This window comes from Hippocampus guttulatus, chromosome 8 (assembly GCF_054856545.1).
Source record: "Hippocampus guttulatus isolate MCC_2025c chromosome 8, RoL_Hgut_1.0, whole genome shotgun sequence".
NCBI classification, from domain to species: Eukaryota; Metazoa; Chordata; class Actinopteri; order Syngnathiformes; family Syngnathidae; genus Hippocampus; species Hippocampus guttulatus.
Window position 1 is genome coordinate 7,452,745 of NC_141268.1, and position 25,311 is coordinate 7,478,055.

Consider the following 25,311-nt stretch of genomic DNA (forward strand, 5'->3'; position numbering starts at 1 on the left):
GGAAGGACTTAGAAGCCAACTGTGTAAGAGTTTGATTGGAAGCTTGAGATGCATGCGATGTTGATGTTGGGCTCAGTTTGTGTTGTGTTTTTGACTCCAAATATCCATCCATCCATCCATCCATATTCCGAACCGCTTGATCCTCACTAGGGTCGCGGGGGGTGCTGGAGCCTATCCCAGCTGTCTTCGGGCAGTAGGTGGGGGACACCCTGAATCGGTTGCCAGCCAATCGCAGGGCACACAGAGACAAACAACCATCCACGCTCACTTTCACACCTAGGGACAATTTTAGCGCGTTCAATCAGCCTGCCATGCATGTTTTTGGAATGTGGGAGGAAACCGGAGTACCCGGAGAAAACCCACACAGGAAGGCCGGAGCTGGAATTGAACCCGGTACCTCTGCACTGTGAAGTCGACGTGCTAACCACTGGACTAGCGGGCCGCCCGACTCCAAATATAGATGGGGAAATTCCCAACATGCTCTCACAGACTCAGATTTTTTTTCTTTTGCTTTGCTTACTGTTTAGGGGAAATCACCTTTTTTCTTGTAATATTACCTTGAATGAAACCCCATGACTAGTACTTTACAGACCTGAAGTCAGAAGGTAATTCACGCCACTCAGTAGGGTGAAGAAGTAACATTGGAAAAGGTACAATACCAAACAACAGTGGACTGATTTGTGGGCTTAATATCACTCTTGGAGTATAAAGTTTATACAACAACAACCATTAAATACATCAACATTGGTATGCATTAAAAAAAGGCAGTTCATGATTTGAACTGCTGACACAAAAACTTTGTGAACTGAGTGTTGGTTCGTTGAAAGGTTCCAAAAAGTCAATATTCAGTGACTTACATGCACTTTGTGTTTTACAAAAGGTCACAGAAGAATATATTTTTGAAAAAAACATTTATGTATTATATTTGTTTTGTTTTTGTTTTTTTGTATTTCTTTGTGCCACAAAAGAAACATGCACAGCCTCAGTGTGCATTGAGGCTTCTTTTCTTGGTGTGCTCATGCAAATTGGGCAGGATCCCCTCTCACGGTGTGCCTCTTTCCCAATGAGCCAGTGTGCAGCAAGCTGCTGTAGGACCCGATGCCACAGATGCTTAATTGACAGACTCGCATAATGAGCACCCGGTGGACGTCGCGCATGCTGCAGGGGGAGGATTCCTCAGATTTGTGACGTAACGGATGCCATGCTCACTTTCCACATGACATTCAGAGTAAAAATATCAATATTTTTAAATCACACATAACTCTGGGTATCACAGGGTCAACAGTAGAAACGGCAAGAAAATGTGGTTGCTACTCAGTCCAAGATCAAATGTTCCACTGCTCATATGCACATTTATTTTGATGCCATTTGTGGACTCATACATCCATAATTAAAAACATCTGGCTCAGTAATAAGGACGGAACAGACAATGTTTTTGTTTTTGTTTTTTTCCCCGTCGGATATACAGTATGTAGACCCAATCCTTCTTATGTAATGTTCCCTCTTGGTTAAAATGTGTGTGTTGGATTCCAGCCTGGGACTCCGAGACACTGTCTACAAATGGCTTCAGCTTCAGATGGCCAGAACACAATCCATTGAAACACTGTCACTGGAAAAATGAGGCCTGGTACAATAGCGTTGTTATCTGCGGGGGGGGGGGGGGGGGGGGGGAGACGAGCGAGTCCACTTGTGTAATGTGACAGCCTCACTAACGGTCCCTGACAGGGCACTGCGAACACAACAACAGAAACACACCATGCTTGCACTGCAGCAACACATTCAACACAGCGTTGCAGCTGCAGTGCTGTTTTTGTGCGTGTCATGTTGCACGACCATGTGCCGACTACTGAAACTGATACTCCGTCTTTGGATAGATGCTCATTGATTATTTTAACAGCTACGTCCCTTTAAACCAGCCTTAAAAGGCAAAAAATAATCCCCCCCACTCCCGGGATTTCCCAATGAAAAGCACTGAAAAACACATTTTTGATCCCACATTTACACACTAATGCAATCTGAAAATGAACTAGAGGCTTTACATTTCAATATTTGTCTCTAAAAGGGGGCTATGTTTTCCCATACAAAGCGTGGAGCAAAATTTTACAAATATGCTGCTTCACTATTCAAAGGCTCGTCCAGATGTGGGCACGTCAGTCCATCAGTCAATGTCATTCATGTTGTTGGCAACATGAATGACTTTATTTACATTATTTATGATGTCACACCTTACAAAAAAAAAACCAAAACAACACACACACACACACGGCATTGTAGTGATTGGTGAAATAAAAACAATATGGGACAGTATCATTGCGGTCTGTGGAACCGAATGGTATACAACTCTTTTTATTTAGATTGTGTTTATTTAAACTCATGTGTGCTTGCTTATGCTCTGCCTGTGTGTGACAATCGGCAACAACGATGGACAGACTAGGACACCCTAAAATATTGATTGAAGGATGGAGCCGTCGCCCTGATCTGCCCACCTCTGGTTTTGCCATTGATGTTGACTATTGTTTACGTTAAACGAAAGTGTTTGGGTATCCTGTCTTTTATGTGCGATTTTGTGAATCTTTTGTCTCTTCTCGACATAAATTCAGTGCCAAAACTGCAAACTATTTTTAGCAGGTCTGTATCACAGTTATAAAGAAGGGGATTTGAATCTCGTCTCCAGGTTCCACCTGCATTCCAACTCCATGCATGTTCGGTTCATTGAAGACTACATTTTCCATAGGTGTGAATGTGAGTGTGAATGCATGTTGCACGTACCCTGTGATTGGCTGTTGTCCCTAAAAATGGAAAAATGGCAATTGAAGATGGATGCATATGTTCAACTCATTTTTATGAATAGCCAGTGGTCTTTACTAGTTTGGCTGTGATTTAAATTTTGAATTGAAAATGAGTGGGATTGCAGCGTCACAGACATACTGTACATATATACAGTAGACATTGATATATGTTTTTCCACAATGATACAAATACTAAAGGGTCAAAGTTTTCCATTACAGCAAGATGGGATGTGCGCAAGGGTGAATCGCCTGGGCAACTGGTGTGATTTTCTCATGATTGTCCATTTGGTCGTATTCAGCCATATCACTCTGATTTGAACAGCTTTGAGGATTACACGTTGTCCTCAAAAAGAAACTTTGATCGAGCAAACAACCACCATAACATCCAAATGTAAGACACACCATTTGGAGTGCAGGAGAATCAGTGACCCATGTTTACTGTCGTACAAACAGTTAATAAGTTTTGCAACACTTGTTTTTAACTTCTTCCCCTCATGACTTTTCTTGGCAGTTCATATTTCATCATGCTCAGATCAAATTCAAACCTCATCTACGGCAATATTTATGAGTGGCTGTGTGCGAGTGTGTGTGTGTGTGTGTGTGTGTGTGTGTGTGTGTGTGTGTGTGTGTGTGTGTGTGCGTGTGTGTGTAAAAAAATACCCAGAGTTGCAATCGAGACTGTCGACAGAACTGCCTTGTACTGACTTCTCTGATGTATCCAGTGAGGATGTCAAGACTGAGGTGGTTTTCCTGACTCGCGTTTAACCTCGCCACTCACGGGACAGTAGCTCATGCCTCCAAACATTCTGAAAAAGATCCAAGTACTAAGCTTCATATTAAGTCAAAGGGCTTTTTTCCCCCTTGTCAGACTACGTCCTGAAATGGCACTCTCAGATGAGGAAACTCGACCAATTTGAAGCGGACTTTGTTGAAGTCCCTCGAAAGAAAGCGCTGAGTTCAAATAGCTTAGTTTCCCTCATCAACTCCCACATGTGTGAGCTGAATCGGAACAAAGAGGAACGTTTCTGGGCCAGTTTTATGATGGAGTTGCCAGATTAGTTGCTCAGTTCTTTTTTTTTTTTTTTTTTTTTTTTTCCCCCACTTTGTCGGCTCGACCAGCTGTGATGATGGCCCTCCGCGGGGAGCCGGGCAATGCGCTCTTGTACCTTATGGGAGGGCGGCAACTTCTAAAGCCCGTGGACACGAGGGCTATTTCAACGACGTCCGAAATTCGCATCCGGAGCTTCTTTCGAGTGCAAAACAATGGCCTGTTTTGGGATGTCTCTTGAAAGATAATGAGCAGGAAAGAGGATTTGAGGGCTGAGAAAGCTCACAGAACTATTCCCGGAGCTCATCATTATTCCATCTGCCTTCCATAGCTGCTTTTTTATCAGCACGTACACTACAACTACAGTAGAAAGATCTCATCTTAAGTACTGCTGAGATGCATTCACATCATCGCAGAGCAATCCTGCTGAGCTACGTTATGGCCTGAAAGAGGGAGAGCAAAAGAATGGGGGTGAGACATTCCTATAAAGCGCAGCACTTCAAAGGCGACTGTCTCCCGCCTGTCAAGTGACGCCGAAACAGGCCAAGCAGACAACCACAGATCTCCTCCTGTGTTGCAAACTCCTTTGGACGATATTTCAGAGAAAGATTCACTTTCTTCAAGACGAGTCAGAAGCCTCTGCTTGCTGCCGCCTTTCTTTGCTATAACTTGCTTTGCTTTGGCATACATAGAAGGGAGCCTCATGTACTTGGCTTCACACTGTTCGTCTTATTGATCATGAAGTTGTTAAAACCACAAATTGAGTGCATCGCGATCAGTATTATACCATGGTTAGGTGTGGTAACCCTTTTTAGATTTAGGGTACAGTTTGGGGTTTGTGTTACAGTAGGATTAAGTGTTAGGTATTAGGATTGAGGGTAGGTTTAGGGGCTTTGCATTAGGAGTTGGGGCAATAGGGGTTAGGATTGAGTTTCGGGGTAAGGATTTGTGGTTGTGTTCGGAGGTAAGGATGATAGTTAGGGGTTTGGAAACAAGATTATAGGATTAAATTGAGGGGCTAGAGATTGGGGTGATGGTTCTGATTTGTGGTTTAGGGTTAGCACCCCAAAGTGTACCACCCAAACGATTGCTTTTTTTTCACGTTACCCAGATTGCAGTCCAACAGTATTCCTGCAAAGGTAAATCTTTTATACATGCTGTATTTGGGGGTGGGGGGGAGCAAATGACAGTGGGTTGTACCATGGTGAAAGAAAATAACTTTCTTGAAATTAATGTTTCTGACACGTATGCAAACTAAATTTGTGGTATTTATCAGCAACCACTTTGCACAGTACCCCCACTCATAGGATGAGGATGCAATAGGATTGTTCCTTAAATGACATTATTATCATGTTTTGTATGTATTCCAAAGTGTGACTTTCAAATCAACATGGTGCGCTGTAACTATTGCCTGTGACATTTTGCCCTTACTCTCCAATTCAGTGGTTCTTAACCAGGGTTCGATCGAACCCTGGGGGTTCGGTGAATCAGTCTCAGGGGTTCGATGGAACCTCTGCCGTGGAGGTTAAGACACGCCCGACTCAACATGTCAATTAGTTATGACACGTCCGCTTGGCCATCACTGGCTGAAGATGATCACATTACATTGCTTGTCCAATTAGTGCCGTGGGAAATTTAGTTCGCTCAGTCGTCAACGTGTGACTGTCGTGATAGTACGTCATGCACGGTTCATTTTGTGCACAATTAAAAACAACTTACATTTATGTCTAGAAATGTTATTTACTTTTTTCTAGTTTTTAATGTGTTTTTTTGAATTAATAAAAAAAATGATATTTTTATTTTTCACTAATGCAGGGTTCGATGAATGTGCATATGAACTGGTTGGGTTCAGTACCTCTAACAAGGTTAAGAGCCACTGCTCCAATTCCTCTCAGGAAGCAAATGAGAAAGTAGAATGATGAGGGGGAAAGAACAGGTGGCCACGAGTAAAAACGTCATGTCATCCTTTTGACTTGTCCAATCAGAAACAGGATCATGATAAACAAAGGAACATTTTTTAAAATGAGATTACTGTCCATTTGATGACTAAAACAGACAATTTCACATGACCTACATATATTTTGGTTGTATCCAGGTTCTCTTGAATCGTTTTTTCTGTTAGATACATCATACATCATTTTAAAAGGCCTGCATTGAATTTTCAATTAGGAGAAGCCATGCGGAAAGGAAGCCATTGATATGATATCAGCAAGTCAATAGTGTGATCTTTAACGCCATTGATGCTTTGATGGGATGACAAGGATTGGATTGATTTCTCTTTTGGCCGTGAACTCTTTTTCAAGGGAGTGCTGTCGTGTTTTATTGACCCGTCATGTGTCCGTCTCTCTTCTTTGCAGGCAAAGTATTGAACACGGACTTACGTCACTACCTCAGTCTGCAGTTTCAGAAGGGCTCAGTGGATCACAAGCTCCAGCAAATCATACGGGACAACCTCTACCTGCGCACCATCCCATGTAAGAATGATCTATGCATCACAAATCACCTTATCAGCAATCCAATTTTGGGCCACAAGCCACTTCATACTCTATCTCGTTCCTCTCAGAGCTGCTGCAGAATCGCAACCGATTGACAAGGTAGCAACTATATATATTATATTGCAGTTTTTGTTTCGTTACAAAATACACAAAAAAGAATTTGGGGGTGGGGGGGCTCATAATAAATAGGAGGGTGATGGGGTTTTAACAGTGTTGGGAGTGTTACTTTAGAAATCCAGTGCCCTGCGACTGACTATTCAGGATGGAGTCTGCCTTCTGCCAGAGGTCAGATGGAATAGGCTCCAGCAGCCCCCTACAACCCTACGGTGTTGAAAATGGATAGATGGATAATCTTATCCATCCATCCATCCGTTCTCTACTGCTTATCCAGGGTCGCGTCGCAGGGAAAGCAGCTTTTGCAGGGAAGCCCAGACTTCCCTCTCTCTAGCCATTTCTTACAGCTCTTCCTGGGGGATCCCACATTACTTAATCTCCTCCATTTGGGGCAAGATCTCATCCCTGACCCGGAAAGGGCACTTCACCCATTTCTGACTGAGGACCATGGTCTCAGATTTGGAATTGCTGATTTTCATCCCAACTGCTTCACACTCCACTGCGAAGAGGTCAACAGTACCACATCATTTGCAAAAAGCAGAGATGCAATACTGACGCCACCAAACCGGACCCCCTCAACGCCATGGCTTTACTTAAGGGGTGTTCACACGGCAAGATTTGGTCCGGTGCTACGCCGGGGCTGCCCCAGTAGAGCGTTCACACGTGCAAATTAGCTCCGGCGTAGCCCCGGAAAGCAGCTTACACCGGACCAAATTTGATCCACCTCAGGGAGGTGGTTTAAAAATTTGCTCCGGAGCAAATGCTTGTTTACGAAGCAGCACCGGTGTAAATTTGCACGTGTGAACGCAACTGGGTTAAATTTGCTCCAGAGCAAATGCTTGTGAAGAGTTTACGTACGGCGAGAATGCGTTGCTTTCGCGCTCTGTCGGACTTCCGTCATGTGTTTGTTTAATAACGACACAAGACTTGGCTGGTAACATCTTTCCTTTTGTAGGAGACAGGACTGTCTCAGAGTTGTTTGTGTAGTTTGTTCCTTTGTTGTGTGTTCACAGCCCCCTGCCCCCCATATAATGTATTTTGTGATTTCCTCTCTTGATTTTCTGTTTGGCGCATTACGTGTTTGCTTTTCTGAGTGTCATTGAAGTCATCGTTGATTTACGTTTTCGGGGGTGGTCACTCTCGAGCAGAGGGCACGGAGACCGAGAAGGAGAAGGACGTGCCTGTCCAGTAGTCGCTTGAGTTGTGTATACGTTTTAAAAAGAACCAACACGACAGCTCATTTGTTTTCTGTCGTTTTGCTCCGCTGCAGAAACTGCCGTGTGAACGCAAGTGGGGCTGCACCGACGCTGTGCCGGTGCAGACACGCTCAGCGGCTTTGTACGTGTGAACGCTCCACACAATTTGCTGCGGTGCAAAATATATCGCAACAAAATACATCGGTGCAGCGCCGGAGCAAATGTGTGCCGTGTGAACACCCCTTTAGAAATTCTGTCCATAAAGGGTATGAACAGAATTGGTGAAAAAGGGCACCCTTGGTGGAGTCCCACCCTCACTGGAAACAAATCTGACTTACTGCTGGCAATGTGACCCAAACTCTGACATCGGTGGTACAGTATAGGGGCTGAACAGCCCATATCAGAAGCTTTGTTACTCCCACAGGAACCCCCACAGAACGCCCCAAGTGGCATGGTCAAATGCCTTCTGAGAGTCCACAAAATTCATTTAGACTGGTTGGATGAACTCCTTTGCACCCTTCAAGGACCCTGCCGAGGGTGTAGAGCTGGTCCACTGTTCCAAGACAGCGACAAAAACCACACTGCTCCTCTTGAATCTGAGATTCCTCCCCAGCATCCCTAATATACCCTACAAGGGAGGCTGAGGAGTGTCATCCCTCTGCAGTTGGAACACACCCTCCAGTCCCCCTTCTTGAAAAGATGGACCAACACCCCTGTCTGCCCAGACCCTGTCTCTGTTCCAAATGTGTGTCAACGAGGACAGCCCCACAACATCTAGAGCAGGGGTGTCAAACTAATTTCACATTGTGGGCCACCTATAGCCTCGGTAGATGTAAAGTGGGCCGGACCATTAAAATTATACCATACTCTGCTATAAATAACCAAAATATAATGTTATATTTATAATAATTTCCTTTTTTTTTGGTCTAAAGAAGCACAAGAACGTTAGGAAAATGTTGAAATTTAATAAACAGATCTAGTGGATACTCCATGAATTGCACCTTATTAAAAGTAGTCATTCCTTATGAATTTTTTCACTTTTAAATTATCCTGTGGGCCTGATCAAACCTCCTTGCGGGCCGGTTCCAGACCACAGGCCGTATGTTTGACATCCCTGATCTAGAGCCTTGAGGAATTCCTTGTGGATCTCATCCAACCGCGGGGGCTTCAACTATAACTATGCCTCGCTGAAAAATGGAAGCTACTTTGTCGAGCAACTTTATGTTTACACACCCCGACATTTTCTTGACACGTTCTTTGTCACCAGCAGCTGGAATATATCCCACCAGGTTATTACCGCGCTTTCCACTTCGCATTGAGAGGAGGTAGCCACTTGCTAGTTTGTGAGGTAAAATGCTTTGCGTTTCTCAGCAAGCAGACACGTGGCAGTCTTGTACGTTGCATCACCTCCTCCATGGGGAATTTAAATAACCACACCGAGCTGTCCTGTAAATTGTGGCATGCAAGGATGATGCTTTTCAGCATAGATGCATCGCTAGCTTGCTAACTGCATGTGTAGCGCAGGGGGGCCCAATGAATCATTTGCGATCGACCAGAGGCTTGCAAAGGGGGTTGTCAGTCGATCTCATTGCATAAACTTAATCACTTTCAGTCCTCCCAGTTTTATTGGTAAAGCTGCCTGTCAACAGCAGTGAATGAGTTAAAAAAAAAAAAGTAGACACCCCGTGACACTTGTGAGGATAAGCGGATGAGAAAATGGATGGACGGATGAGATTACTTTTCCAAAGCAAAACTTGCTTTTCAAGATTGTTTTTCTTGTTGGGTAAAAAATGAGAAACATTGTCCAGAAACAAGTGATTTTTTTTCCCTCCTATTTTTTTTTTTTTTTACAGTGTTTTCACATAACATTTTGGGTTAATGGGCTTTCAGGCAAAACTTTCAGGGTAAACCTAAAATGCACTCTAAACTTGACAGATGAACTCTATTTGAGTTTCTGTAACTGTTTGAATGTACATATTCAATTCAATGCTTCAGGACTGCCGAACAACTTGCTGTTCTCTAACAAGGAATTGAACAGCAAAATTCACAACAGGTGTTTAGTTTAATCCATGAACAGGCCAAATAATGTCATGGTTCAAATAGAATCCGGATTAAAACAATCCTCTGCATCATTCTGCTCACGTTTTGATGACAGGGCGTTTTCGGATGAAAATGGCCACTGAGTTTAGTGTCACAGTGTCTTCAGCAGGTTGCAACATGTATGGAAGACACTAGATAAGTCAGAGAGGCATATTCTAGAAGGGCGACACAGGTGATATTTGTTAGCCTGTCTATGGCATTTTACATTGTTTGTCAGGATTAAGCCAAACAGACTTTTCTCAGGCAAAGTTACGTGATTGATTTAACTACACAACATGTAGTTGTAAATGTTTTATCTTGAGTTTGACAGTTAAACCGGGAGTGGCAATAAGCAGCTGGAAGCCTCTTTTCCTGAAGAATCATTTATCGGAGTTTACCGTCGCCTTATAAGGCTTGTATCGCAAATTGCTTTCAATGCAAAAAAATAAAAAATCCGCAGAATGACAGTTCTTCAAAATGCAACCCCATCAAATGGATTCATTCAATTTCCAATATTTATTCTGGGAAATTCATTTGAAAACCAAATAAAAGTCCAATAGTTCCCTGGAACACATGCATTCCGGGGATCTGCTGTATTGCAGAATCTTTCATCTTAAAGCTGTTGAACAGGCACTTTCTGAGCCAAGGTGCAGCAAATGATCCATTTCTCGCTCCAATTTCACCTGTAAATGCACGCACACACTCACACACACACCGTCCTTAAGTGTCACGGAGAACACGCTTTCCATTCTCCTTTTCTTGTTCGGTGGTGGCGCTGGTTGGGGCTTTATGGCCCGAAGACTCCATTCATCACGGGGCCCGCAGCGAGTCGGGCTCTAATTCCCAGCTTGAATGACTGCCGTAATGAGCGGGAAATGCATGAAGTGGCTTCCGTCACCCGCTCGTCCGCTCGCTCCCATGTTCTCATCCTTCACCTTCCCCTCTGTTTCAATTACCTTGTGACCGCCTTGTTTTACGGCCATCTTTTCTTTTTGGCAGCCATTCACAGCTTGTCGTTCAGCTTCTGATTTGAAAAAGTGCATTGACGCTAAAAAGAAATACAGCATGAACATGAAATTGGGAGATAGTGCTCGCTCCTTCGGCCTGATCAAATAGTTATAGGTGTCATGTCTTATCCGCACTCATAAAATACTTAAAATAATCAAGACAGCAGAACGGCCCTCGTGTTGATTTGTGAAAATTCCCTCAATGAGTATAAAATATTCGAAAACAAACTCATATTTAAGTATCACTGGATATCTGAAGGTGTATTCACACCAGAAATATCCTTTGGTTCAGACCAGTCATATTCACATTTTTGTAACGTACATATATGGCCGACGCGTATCTACAAATTCTTCAGATTTCTAAATGCTGCTTTTTACTTTGGTTTGTTCCTGCTTGAATTTTGAATCTGTTTTGCATTTTATTTCATGAGGCAAATCTTCCATGCACAATTGATCATTTGCCACAATTTGGATGATGTAACAAGGAACTATCAAGCGTCATTACGCCAAGTGCCAATCCTCCGTTTACAAAGAAGTTTTAAAGGTGGCGTTTTTCAGACAACCCTTTTAGCCATTTCAAGTTGCTGTTGTAAAACCAAAACTTTCAAACCCCAATCAGCTCAGTCGCCTTATAAGCACTTCAAGTTAAGAAAGATAATTACAGAAAAAGTGAAGAGTAAAGAGAAGTGGAGTGCAAAGGTCTGTGTGTGTGTGTGTGTGTGTGTGTGTGTGTGTGTGTGTGTGTGTGTGTGTGTGTGTGTGTGTGTGTGTGTGTGTGTGTGTGTGTGCGTGCGTGCGTGCGTGCGTGCGTGCGTGCATGCGTGCGTGTGTGTGTAAAGCCCTTTTGGGCACGTTCCATCTCATTTGAACAAGATGTGGAGCTCTGCAGAGGACAAAAGCAGGAGGGCTTCTTTTCGCCCCTCGAAGAGCTCAGTGGCACGCTCCCTCAACGCCCTGCTGAGATCAGACACAAGCTCAACGAGATTCATCTCGCACACAAACGCACACTCTCGCATGCACGCATGAACATGCATGCCCCATACATCATCTATGTGCTCAGCGATGCCTGGGATGACTTAAAAAACACATCACATAAAGTCCTTAATCTGTGACCATCTTTAACTCCCTCAAAGTCCTCCATCTTCTCGATAGCTCTGCTATAAATTTACATTGCGGATGACAGTTAAAGTTGCACTTGATGTGAAATAGCCCTATTTTCGGAGACGAGTGCCAATGCAGTAAGCGTAAAAATGGCGCATCTTCATTTCTGTCTCTCTAAAGTCTAATTTACTGTGTTTGGGACCGTGTTGTGCCTCGTGAAACGTTTCGGCAGACGAAGGACAGAAAGTAAACTGCGCTTGGTGTAAAAACAGGTCCATCTTCAATTTTTGTGCCCGGGCAAGTCGAATTTAGTAGATCGCGCTTCGCCTCAATTCGATTGCACGCCCGTGGCGTATCTCGCACTTTGGTGACTAGATTTTGGACAACATAAAACGAGCTCTCAAGTGTGGTGAAGATAGTGTAAAGTGATTTTGGCATAATCTGACCTCTGTGGACCCGTGTGGTGCATCTCATTGTTTTTCCATTCAGAAATTACAACAAGATGGAAAAATCTTTGAATTATTCCATCCATCCACCCATTTTCTGATCCGCTTATCCTCACAAGGCTCACGGGGGGTGCTGGACCTTATCCCAGATGTCTTCGGGCAGTAGGCGTGGGACACCCTGAACCGGTTGCCAGCCAATCGCAGTCTCTGAATTATTATAGAAATCAATTCACTGAAAGAATTATTATCCTTATCTATATGTTAAATATTTGAACAGCATTCCCCTGATCGTGCGCCACAACTAGGGTGGTTCGGGGTAGAGGGGTCACACACAGACTAAAAATCAGTAGTACAAGATAGTGTCCAATTGCCCAAGTCATGTTTGGCTGACTCCATAATCCGCAAAGGGAGAGTTTGCAATTTACCTGTATCAACACATGGACCTCAGCCAGTCAATTGTCGCAGTTGTTCCATCATACATGTTGATAGATAGATTATATTGTGTGTGTGTATATAAAATATAGACAATTTTCTCAGCTGTTGACAAAAAGGTGACCCTCGCCCCAGCAATTCAATTTGGTTGGTTCTGAAGTAATAGTAGTTCGCTAGATTGTTAGTTAGTTGAATAATTGCTTAGTTTTTTGCTTCGTGTTGTTGATTTGTTTGTAGTAAGTAGTTAATTACTTATTTCATGCATTCATTCATGAGTGAATTGGCAAATTACTGACATCGTATTGCATTGGGTCTGTTGCTAGTTTATTTATTAGTTAGAAGTAGTTTGTGAATTGATTTGTTTCCTAGTTTGTTGGTTAATTAGTGGATTAGCTAATTAGTTTTCAGTTCCAGTCATCACAAACCGTTTATTGTGCAGCTGTTACTAACAAAGTGTCAAGTGCAACGCTTTCAGATTTTAAAAATAAAAAAAAAAAAAGAAAAAATAATCCACATCCAGTGTGCAACTGGAACAAGGCCTCATTATGTCACCGGCCACTGAAAAGCGATGCCCCGGCATGGCGGTATAATGGTTGCAGAAGACAGTTGGCAGGTACGCAGCAATGGCGACACACGTAATTGGGCTATAGGGGGACATTTTTGAGAGCAAAGCCGCGAGTCAGACTCTAATGAGAAGCAGCTCAGGCTGGCATTCTTGCACGACAAGAGAAAGTGTCAAGCGCTTCAGCTCACACATAAAGTGCGTTACCAAGGAGTTCTGCAAAGAAGGCTGCTCTGATGTTTTGTCTCACTATCAAACGAGCCATTTAATCATCTGCTAGGGTGCCGAGAAGCTGTCACGGTGCAATTAGAGTGGGGACATAAGAGGGGAAAATCAAAACAAAACCAAAAAAATGGAAATGGCGACAAAAAGTTACTTAATAGGGCACTGGGCCGCAGCAATCAGCTTGACTTGCCCGCTAATTGCTTCACATGTTAAAAAATATCAAGGAAGCCACTGAGCAAACAGCATAGGATTAAATCAACAGTTAGCAACATGGATCAGTTGCAATATGAAAGCGGGAAACCATTCGAAACATTTAATGTCCTCGTCAACGCTATTTTCAACTCATTCAGCAACTGTTCCATAGTAGTTGTGCAATGTTAACGTAGCTAAGCTCAAGTGTACAGTGATACTTGATGCAGCTGGTGTCAAACGTCAGTTTATTTGAAGGATTTATCTGAAGGATCATCTTGAGTCTTGCTTTTTGTTTGAACAGAACCAAGGTCATATCTCTGTATATATCAGGAATGAAGAGTGGGAATAAATGTTTTACATTTCTGAATGTTGTATGTGTCCAACATACTCCGACTGTCTCATTTGAATGCCCGATGGCATAAATCCAGTGTCATGAATGTATAATAACCTGAGTGAACGAGCGCACGTAGATCTGTGCTTCCTCTCGTCCTTCAGTTGACCTTGAAGAGAGCGAGTGAATGAATGGTCCGCCGTATAGCTTCATTTACGTGATGGAGATTTGCATTGAACTTGGCATAGACGATTGGTTCACTCTTGACGTGCAGCATTTAAATTTTTGTTGACCTTGGTGCATGCCTTTTTGGGGCTTGTTGCTGGTCTGATTTCAAGTTTGAGTGAACGAATGTGTTTTCTTTGGTTTTGTTTTGCACAGGCACCACCAGGCTCCCTCGGGACGGAGAGGTGCCCGGTGTGGACTACAACTTTATCAGCCTGGGGGACTTCCGGATCCTGGAGGAGAGCGGCCTTCTTCTGGAGAGCGGCACCTATGATGGTAAGTGGAATCACACGTATTGATCGCAAAGGAGTGCACTAACAAATCTAGTGGGAGCTGCCAAGTCAGAGCCTGGAGCATATAATGTTTATGTATGCACATACATTTACGTGTGTGTGCGTGTGCACACGTGTGCGAGTGTGTGTGTGTGTGTGTGTGTGTGTGTGTGTGTGTGTGCATATATATATGTGTGTGTGTGTGTATGTACAGTATGTATGTATATATATGTATATATATCTCTATATATGTGTGTATATATAGATATATGTATATATGTATATTTATATACAGTGGTACCTCTACTTAGGAAATTGATTGGTTCTGGAAAAAATTTCATCACTAGAAAAATTTGTAAATTGAGACGCATTTTCCATGTAAATGCCCTAATCCGTTCCAAGCCCCCTCAAAATTCTGACATGTTTTCTAAAGCAGACAAATGCATCAAAATATGTAACAAATACATGTTACAATTAGATTATAATGAGAATAATAATAATAAATGAGAGTTGTGTATAATGTAAAAAACAAAGAAAAGAGTAAAGAATAAAAATGGTCATTTGACTTTCAACTACATCCTCTTCGTTTTTTGCCCTCTTTCGTCTATGCTCTCTCTCAGAAGCGGTTTCTGTCTGGTGTTTTGTAAAGACCTGATCCGAGGACGTTTGCTTTTGTCGGCTTTTAGCAATCCTTCGAAAATGTCCAAGGCAAACATCAGCATCGTGAGTGATCGCCCGACTGGTGAACACTTTTTTGAGTGATTCACATTCACGTAAAATTATCGGAATGCCTCATGGCCCGAGGGGGGAAATGACAAGAACGCTATAGACATATATCTATCTATTTAACTATCTACACACACGTAACAATGGGATGCCAGGATGATGCTCGGTAATAGCCAATGCCAGAGCAGCGATAAGTATGTTGCGTTCAGGAAACTCGGAGCTCCGTCTCGCAGCCCTTACTGTATTTTCACCTTTCGTATCTTGAAATTTCTTTCGTAACAAGAAGCAATATTTACTTGTTGAGGTGTTTCGTAACTTGAAAATTTCGTAAGAAGAGACGTTCGTCAGTAGAGGTACCACTGTGTGTGTGTGTGTGTGTGTGTGTGTGTGTGTGTGTGTGTGTGTGTGTGTGTGTGTGTGTGTGTGTGTGTGTGTGTGTGTGTGTGTGTGCATGTACATATCCGCACACACTGTCTGTTGAGACAATGTCTGTCATGGTTTGTGCAACAGTAAATAAAATGACTTGACTTATTGTGCACCTCATAGCTCACATCGTATGTGATGGAAGTTGACATCTCTGAATTCCCTTTGTTGACGTCCATCGTGCCAGCCTCGGTCTTGGTGGCGTGTCTTTTGTGGTGGGTGGCGCTCCTTCACGTTGTGTGTGTTGGGAATGTGCTGTGCTGTGGTGCTGCGTGTTGACCTTATGTAAACCAGTCAACCTGCTGATCCCAGCAGCTGCCTGTACTGTCGCACACCAGGAGGCTCACACACTTTCCAGTCGTGCTTTATTCAGAGCAGGGATGTCCAAATGTCTTCCTTTGAGGGCCGCATTTTGAAAAAAACCAAAGGTTGAAAGGGCTACCTTTTCAACTTCTTGAAATTTTGAAAAAACTATATTTATAACATATTATCTTCCTGACATATTAGTACATAAAAAGGCATTTTACGAGGAATAAAGTTTTAATATCCTACACACAAGACTACAATTTTGCTATTACACTGGAAAAAGATGGAACTGTCAATGTATAATCTGATCAGACTTGACCAAAAGAAAATCCAACAAACATACAAAAAAAAAAACAACACACAAATATAAATACTATTTTTTATGTGAAAAATAAGGGATAATTTCCAAAACAAAACAAAATCCCAACAGGTGAATTGTGGAATGCCAAATCTTGGTAGGTGTACACTTTATTTTGAGAAAAAAAATCGAAATGAAATGAAAATATTTAATTTTAGTTTGAAAAAAAGCTAAATAAATTGTAGTGTGAAAATAATGGTACATAATGTTGAAAAAATATGACTATGACAAGTATGCACAAATTCATCCATCCATCATCTACCGCCGGGTCGCGGGGGCAATAGCTTTAGCAGGGAAGCCCAGACTTCCCTCTCCCTAGCTAATTCTTCCAGCTCTCCCTGGGGGATCCCGAGACGTTCCCAGGCCAGCTGGGTGACATAGTCTCTCCAGCGTGTCCTGGGTCTTCCTCGGGGTCTCCTCCCGGTGGGACATGCCCGGAACACCTCACCAGGGAGGCGCTCAGGGGGCATCCGAATCAGATGCCCAAGCCACCCCATCTGGCTCCTCTCGATGTGGAGGAGAAGCGGCTCGACTCTGAGCCCCTCCCGGATGACCGAGCTTCTCACCTTATCTCTAAGGGAGAGCCCGGACACCCTGCGGAGAAAACTCATTTCGGCCGCTTGTAACCGGGATCTCGTTCTTTCGGTCACGACCCATAGCTCGTGACCATAGATGAGGGTTGGAACGTAGATCGACCGGTAAATTGAGAGCTTCGCCCTTTGTCTCAGCTCCTTCTTCACCACGACAGACCGATACAACGTCCGCATCACAGCAGACGCTGCACCGATCCGCCTGTCGATCTCCCGCTCCCTCCTGCCCCCACTCGTGAACAAGACCCCAAGATACTTGAACTCCTCCACTTGGGGCAAGATCTCCTCCCCGACCCGGAGGGGACACTCCACCCTTTTCCGACTGAGGACCATGGTTTCAGATTTGGAGGTGCTGATCTTCATCCCAACCGCTTCACACTCGGCTGCGAAACGCTCCAGTGAGAGTTGGAGAGCCCTGTTTGAAGGAGCCAACAGCACCACATCATCTGCAAAAAGCAGGGATGCAATACTGAGGCCCCCAAAACGGACCCCCTCAACGCTCCGGCTGCGCCTAGAAATTCTGTCCATAAAGGTTATGAACAGAATCGGCGACAAAGGGCAGCCTTGGCGGAGTCCTACCCCCACTGGAAACGATTCCGATTTACTGCCGGCAATGCGAACCAAACTCTGACATCGGTGGTATAGTGACCGAACAGCCCGTATCAGGGGGTTCGGTACCCCATACCCACGAAGCACCCCCCACAGAACTCCCCGAGGGACACGGTCAAACGCCTTCTCCAAGTCCACAAAACACATGTAGACTGGTTGGGCGAATTCCCACATACCCTCGAGGACCCTGCTAAGGGTGTAGAGCTGGTCCACTGTTCCACGGCCGGGACGAAAACCACACTGCTCCTCCTCAATCTGAGGCTCGACTTCCTGACGTACCCTCCTCTCCAGCACCCCTGAATAGACCTTACCAGGGAGGCTGAGGAGTGTGATCCCTCTGTAGTTGGAACACACCCTCCGGTCCCCCTTTTTAAAAAGAGGGACTACCACCCGGTCTGCCAATCCAGAGGCACTCTCCCTGTTGACCACGCGATGTTGCAGAGGCGTGTCAACCAGGACAGCCCCACAACATCCAGAGCCTTGAGGAACTCCGGGCGGATCTCATCCACCCCTGGGGCCTTGCCACCGAGGAGCTTTTTAACCACATCGGTGACTTCAACCACAGAGATAGGAGAGCCCACCTCAGAGTCCCCAGGCTCTGCTTCCTCCAAGGAAGGCGTGTTGGTGGAGTTGAGGAGGTCTTCGAAGTACTCTGCCCACCGGTTCACAACGTCCCGAGTCGAAGTCAGCAGCGCCCCATCCCCACTGTACACAGTGTTAGTGGTGCACTGCTTCCCCCTCCTGAGACGTCGGATGGTGGACCAGAATCTCCTCGAAGTCGGCTTCCATGGCCTCACCGAACTCTTCCCACGCTCGGGTTTTTGCCTCGGCGACCACCGAAGCTGCGTTCCGCTTGGCCAGTCGATACCCGTCAGCTGCCTCTGGGGTCCCACAGGCCATAAAGGCCCGATAGGACTCCTTCTTCAGCTTGACGGCATCCCTTACTGCTGGTGTCCACCATCGAGTACGGGGGTTGCCGCCACGACAGGCACCAACCACCTTACGGCCACAACTCAGATTGGCCGCCTCAACAATAGAGGCACGGAACATGGTCCACTCGGGCTCAATGTCCCCCGCCTCCCCCGGAACATGGGAAAAGCTCTGTCGGAGGTGGGAGTTGAAACTCCTTCTGACAGGGGATTCCGCCAGACGCTCCCAACAAACCCTCACAATACGTTTGGGTCGGCCAGGACGGACCGGCATCTTCCCCCACCATCGGAGCCTACTCACCACCAGGTGGTGATCAGTTGACAGCTCCGCCCCTCTCTTCACCCGAGTGTCCAGAACATGCGGCCGCAAATCCGATGATACAACTACAAAGTCGATCATCGAACCGCGGCCTAGGGTGTCCTGGTGCCAAGTGCACATATGGACACCCTTATGTTTGAACAAGGTGTTCGTTATGGACAATCCGTGGCGAGCACGGAAGTCCAATAACAAAACACCACTCGAGTTCTGATCGGGGGGGCCGTTCCTCCCAATCACGCCCCTCCAGGTCTCACTGTCATTGCCCACGTGAGCATTGAAGTCCCCCAGCAGAACAAGGGAGTCCCCAGCAGGAGTACTCTCCAGCACACCCTCCAAGGACTCCAAAAAGGGTGGGTATGCTGAGCTGCTGTTTGGTGCATATGCACAAACAACAGTCAGGACCCGTCCACCCATCCGAAGGCGGAGGGAGGCAACCCTCTCGTCTACCGGTGTGAACCCCAATGTACAGGCACTGAGCCGGGGGGCAATGAGTATGCCCACACCTGCTCTGCGCCTCTCACCTTGAGCAACTCCAGAGTGGAAGAGAGTCCAACCCCTCTCGAGAGAACTGGTACCAGAACCCAGGCTGTGTGTGGAGGCAAGTCCGACTATATCCAGTCGGAAATTCTCTGCCTCACACACCAGCTCGGGCTCCTTCCCTGCCAGAGAGGTGACATTCCATGTCCCAAGAGCTAGCTTCTGCAGCCGAGGATCGGACCGCCAGGGTCCCCGCCTTTGGCTGCCGCCCAGCTCACATTGCACCCGACCCCTTAGGCCCCTCTCATGGGTGGTGAGCCCATCCACAAATTAAGTTACAAAAATGAACTTCTGAATTATACAGTAATAAAGATTTAATATTACGAGAAAAATATGCAAACTTTTTCCGAAAAATAAAAAAGATATAATAATAAAAAACAGTCCAAAAAAGCACCACAGTTAAACAGACCCAAAAAGGAACATTTGTCAAACCTTTTTTCAGGCTAAACGTCACAATCGACATGCGCTATTCAAAACTATTGATTCTGTGCTGAAACTCCATCAAATTTTCCAAGAATAAAATCGGAATATCAAAATCACTCAACGTCATCTGAAAGTGTTCCATGTGCAACGAAATCTTTGTACTTTATCACCAAATGATTATTTTATGATTGTATTTATTTATTATTATTATTTGATGCCAAATGATGCGGTCGCCATTGTGTTGATCCCATAAAGGTATCGGAGCGTGGGATTTCTCTTACATTGCGCGATGATGACAGCAATAACATGATAATCTGCCTGCTTGCATCGAGTGAACCGCATTCTCCCTGGTCGCAAATCTGCACAGCAGGCAGAATGAAGGCGAGGATTTTATTTTATTTATTTATTTTTCTGACAATTCACGAGTGACCTGAATGGATCGACTGTGCATGGCGCTCTCGGCCTTCCCATTCAGCAGCAGCATCTGAGCGCCGCTCTTCCCCATATGATGGAGAATTAAAAAGATAAAGCCAAATCCTCCTCAAGCCAGAAAAGCGCCTTAAAGCGGAGAGAAACCTTGTGTGTTTGTGTGCTTGTGTGTGTGTGTGCGTGTCCACGGGTAAGGTGCGCCGTTTGGTATGGGCTTGTTGCACCAGATTCTTCCATCAGTTTATGATCCCTGTGATAAACCATTTGTCATCTTCTTCCAGAAGGTGTCAAGTAAGCTGTCAGCCCAAACTTTAACCTGACAAAAAAAAGAGGAAAAAGAACCATGCGACGCTTAGATTGAATCTGTCAGGAAATTAGTGGTCTGGAGGTTGATCAGGAGTTTGAATGGCTGTTGGAGTGCAGTCAACCTCCTCACATTTGTGATTCCAAACCACTGGTTTGCCTACTGTGATGATTGATTGATTGATGAATTTTCTGACATGGTAAAATGTGTGGTAGGTCACACAAGTTGCCATGAAAAGACTAGAAGCGTGTGTTTTTCTGCTAAGTGGGTTATGTACCGTGCAAAATTGTAATTTTAACCCTTTCAGGGACAGCGGTTACTGCGGTGGGGAGCGTCTCATGTTACAGGTCATCATTGCTGGTGCATGAAAGGGTTAAAGCTATGGTAGTGTATAAAGATGATAAGTGCATGGAATGCTATTTAAGGGTTTTGAAATCATAGTTAGTGTTAGGGTGGTTCTGTTTGTGACCAACAGGTGGCACTGTAGGGTTCCCCTTGTAGTGGCACACCTGTTGGTTATCGTTTCATTAGTGTGTGGTTAAAAGGACTCCCTGCCCGAACAGTCGGTGTCGGATGATTGTGTGTCTCTGTGCACGTGTCATGTTTTGTTTTCAGTCTTAGGTTTTTAGTTTAGTTTTTTTTTTTGAGTTAGTTTCTCAGGTTTATTCCTGTTTGCACTTTTGTTAAATACATCTTTGTCACTCCACCCTGCACCTCCCTCCTGCCTGCTTTTTGGGGTCCTACAACATCCACTATCATGCAAAACGTGACAGTTAGTAGTACATATGACAAAACTGATGGCATCCAACATGCATCTGGCCTCAAATTGGAAATTGTTCCCCTTAATTACATGGGTTCCATGACCTTTTATTTATGACTCATGTGTGTTACACCCGTCTCATTTATTTTATAGTTTGCTAACTATTAGCTTTGTTGTATGTACAGTACAGCATTTTGTCGCGTTTCGTGACCTGCCTCATGTTGCACCCTGCGGCAAGCGAGTGGTGATTTGTCTTCTTTAGCAAAGCTAAAGTGCCTCTCTCTTAGGTGTGCCTTGCAATCCCTACACTATTAATATTGGCCGTTGTAATTTTACCATAAAATATATCAATTATAGGGTTCTGTCAGTTTTTTGGGTGGGAAATTAAACTATTTTTGGTCCTGATTGGACCCGATCCACTGCAAAAAGTCGGTGTCCACTGTATCCCTGTGTGGAGTTGCCATGTTCTCCCTGAAATATCCCACTGGATTCAAAGTATGTGTAGAGCACCCGGTTATTAACTCTGCATCGTTGGTAGGTGTGTCATCCGTCCCAACAGCCACCTGTTCAATGAAGCCACCCTACACGTTATGGAACACGAAGCGTTGAATGTACAATAGCCATCTTTTGGGAGAACACCAATGTAGTACTTTAAAACAACTATGAATTGTTCTTATGAAAAAAAAGTCTCAGGCAGGGGTGCTCAACCAGTCTGAGATTAAGAGCCAAATTTTTTACTGTGTTACTGCAAAGACACACACACACACACACACACACACACACACACACACGCGCGCGCTTACTCCTCCCAACGCTCGAGGTCGACTTGGGACCAGTTTGCTGGCTCTTGGTTAATTGCGCTCGACGTATTGGGCACCCCTGCCTTAAAAACAGAGGTAATTCGCTGACGAGCTTAGCACTTAGCACCGTTGTCTGCACATGAGCGGTGATTCACTCATCTGATTGGTTGCTCTCAATGTCAATCAAGTAGCGGGATTGATGATAGGCTGACGTAGTACGTTCTGTGTATTAAGCACCGTTGTTTGAATGGCAGCGCCATCGCAGAGGCATTTTCGACAATTGTCGTGTGAAAGCCCGGGAGCCACATGGAACCAGCCAAAAAGCCGCATGCGGCTCGCGAGCCGCGGGTTGGCCACCCCTGGTCTCAGGACTGGAGATGCTCTTCAGCGATTTCTAGCCGTTTTGTTTCGAACACTACTGTTACAATTTAAAACTGTACAGCTACAGTAAACATTTTATTTTTAAAAATGAATTGAGGCCACTCCAAGGGTGGGTGGCTCGCGGCCCACCAGCTACCCATCCCTGGTATAGAATGTAGGGACATGTTCTGTTCTTTTCAAGAAACATTCTGCGCGTGGGCAGGTGTCAGTGTTCTCGGTATCTCTGCGGAACACTTATCTCCTTTCCGGCCTTTTTCCTTCCCACTAAAAGCCAGTCAGCACAAGCTTGAGCTGCGAGTGTCGAGCTCTCTGCACTCCAAGGCGGAGTGGAAGTAATCGCATTAAGGCACTGCCTCTCCATTTCCTCTCTCCCTCTCTTTCTCTCCTTTCTCCAGTGAGCTTGGCTTGGAGTGCACTGGAAAATAGAAAAATAAACAAGGTCAGACGGGTTTTGTCACAGGTCAGCACAGTTAGAGCACCCCATCTGGAGAGCCTGCCAATTGCCTTCACTTTGCACTGACTAAACTGTATTCAAGGCAGCAGGCTAATGGGGCTCCGAGATAACCGTAATAGTTTCGCTAATAGTCTCCAGTGACTTGCCAGGATGCTCATTATGTTAATAGCTCATGTATAGCGTTCTTTTTTTTTTCACCTCCGCTTTTATAATCGTTGTTCATATGCAAAATTTCTCTTTAATACCCTCTTCCCTGCTCTTTTATTAATCACTCTGACCCTCTTAACCGTAATCATTGTGCCTGGCAAGACGCGATTAGAGGCAAGGGGAGGAGGATCCTTTTCAGGGTGTTTGTTTTGTACGCTCCCATGTACTGCTGGGCCAATGGCAAGTACAGCTGGTGTTACTCTTACAACCAGGGGTGGAGCCAAACTTCACAGAAAACCGTTCTTAAATAAAAATAAATAAATAAATTAACAGAATGACATGAGGAATTAATCAATGTATACAATTTTTTACTTTAACTGGATGTATGTGATTTTGGCATGTCGTGCACACTGCTCTGCCAGCTACAGTGTGTGTAATATGTGGTTAAATCACACTCAATCCATTTTATACCCAACACAATATTTGCCGTAGATTGGCCAGCCGGGGGGCAGCCCACCTGAGAAAGTGATAGGAGGCCCGCAACAACCGGGCAGATCTTGTCCTGTCTTGTTGGGACAGGGGGGCAGCAGCAAGGACACTCCTGCACTTTGAATGTTTCTGCAGGCCAGGGGTGCAAGGGCCCACCACACACAACAGACGATAACAGCCCTTTCCCTACAAATTCGAGGGGAGGCCTCCCAAGCGTAAACGGCCCGCACGGTAAGCATGCCAAAAGCAGAGGGCACTGATGGGCCCTCTAGTGGCACATCCAACAGGTGTCACCCGACACAAAATAGACAGCTATAAGCCAAGGGAAGGTGGCATAGATGCCAATAACACAGCAAGAGGCAAAGAGTAGAGCAAATGTCCCACATGGGAAGCTGTAATGCCGCAGGCAGTGAAGAGGACGTGCTCGCTCTCATCACTGGATGAGGCACACAGCGAACCACAAGGAAAGTCTGCTGGAGAAAGGCGGCAACAAAAGTGCCAAGAAAAAGAGACAGAGGGAGACCACATAAAGCCCGAAGCGAGGAGAGGGGACAAGAAGGTAGAGGCCAATCAAGACAAACTGCCGGCAAAACATGGCAGCGGGAGCATGTAAGAGGCACCGCTACACTCAACAAAGCCGGGAGGGTGTCGCAAGTAAATGCACATAGCCAACCAAGTAGCTGCTGACCAAGCATACAAAAACAAAATTCAGCAAATGCGATAAACAGCAAAATCGTGATGATGCAACAAAAGAAGGATCTATCTTGCCTTACAAAGCATGGCCACATAGAGCAGTGAGCAAACAGAACATCACCTCGGCAAATACAAAGGAAGTCATCACGAGATTGAAACCAAATATGCAGCTCCGATCTAAACGGTCGCAGGCTCACGGCGACGAAAAACAACCAAAAAGAAGGAGCAACTTTGTTCCGCGGGGAAAAGCAGAACACAGTGGCAAGCAAACCATTGCGCGAGAAGGTTCTGAGAGACAGCCTTCTGGCTGCCATGTCCTGGGTCAGCCGGGAGTCACTCATGACATTTATTGGTTTGCATTCATGAGCTGCGCCTGCGGGAAGGTATATTTCCTGCTTTAAGCATCGCTCCTGATTGTAAAGCCCTGTCAGTGGCTCTACGACCAGACTTTTGTCCTTCTTCAGGGTAAGCTGAAACAGTGGATGGTTGCAGAATCAATGTTTGCCCTTGAGAATTTTCATCTATTGTGTTTGGACTTGATGTCAAACTTCACTCGCTGAAATATCGATTGCTATAAAAAATTTAAAAAGAGATTTGAAAAATAATTGTTCAACCCTACACAGTTAGCTTGCAAATAAAATGCTAACATTAGCCGAAATCATCCACTCGGTTATGGTAAATAAACCCTGTAAACAAGCTTCCATACTTTTCAGGAAGGGGGGAGGGGTGGTTTTTTGTTTCATGCAGGTCATTGATTTGAAATGTTTGTTGTATTGGTCGTATTATGACATGAATGTTAGGAGTGGCAAACCGTTTGAAATAAATTGTGATGTATTTGAGGACTATTTATTGATGGTGAAGTGTCTCAACGCTTGCAGGTACATACAGAAAACATCTGATGGAACTGGTGTGTAACCTACTAGCGCCTCATTAATCACAAAGGTAGCGTGGCTGATGAAAGTCAGCGTGACGGCAGATTAGCCAGAAGCATCTTCCATCTCTGTTCGCCATCTTCGCGCCCACTAATGAAGCTGTCTCTGACTAATGCGAACAACCGTGTCACTTCGCAAACAGCAGGTGGACTGACTGGAGAAGCTCTCTCTCTCTCTTGCATCCATCC

General features: G+C 45.0%; 1 protein-coding gene across 2 annotated transcripts in view; it reads left to right on the top strand.

The window, feature by feature from the left end:
- magi3b (membrane associated guanylate kinase, WW and PDZ domain containing 3b) overlaps positions 1–25,311 on the top strand; it is a 156,300-nt gene that overhangs the window by 86,436 nt on the left and 44,553 nt on the right. For both annotated transcript variants that reach the window (XM_086117255.1, XM_086117256.1), the window contains exons 2-3: positions 6,195–6,311; positions 14,399–14,518. In XM_086117255.1, the coding sequence (XP_085973381.1) occupies positions 6,195–6,311; positions 14,399–14,518 (237 nt within the window). The remainder of the gene's footprint in view (positions 1–6,194; positions 6,312–14,398; positions 14,519–25,311) is intronic.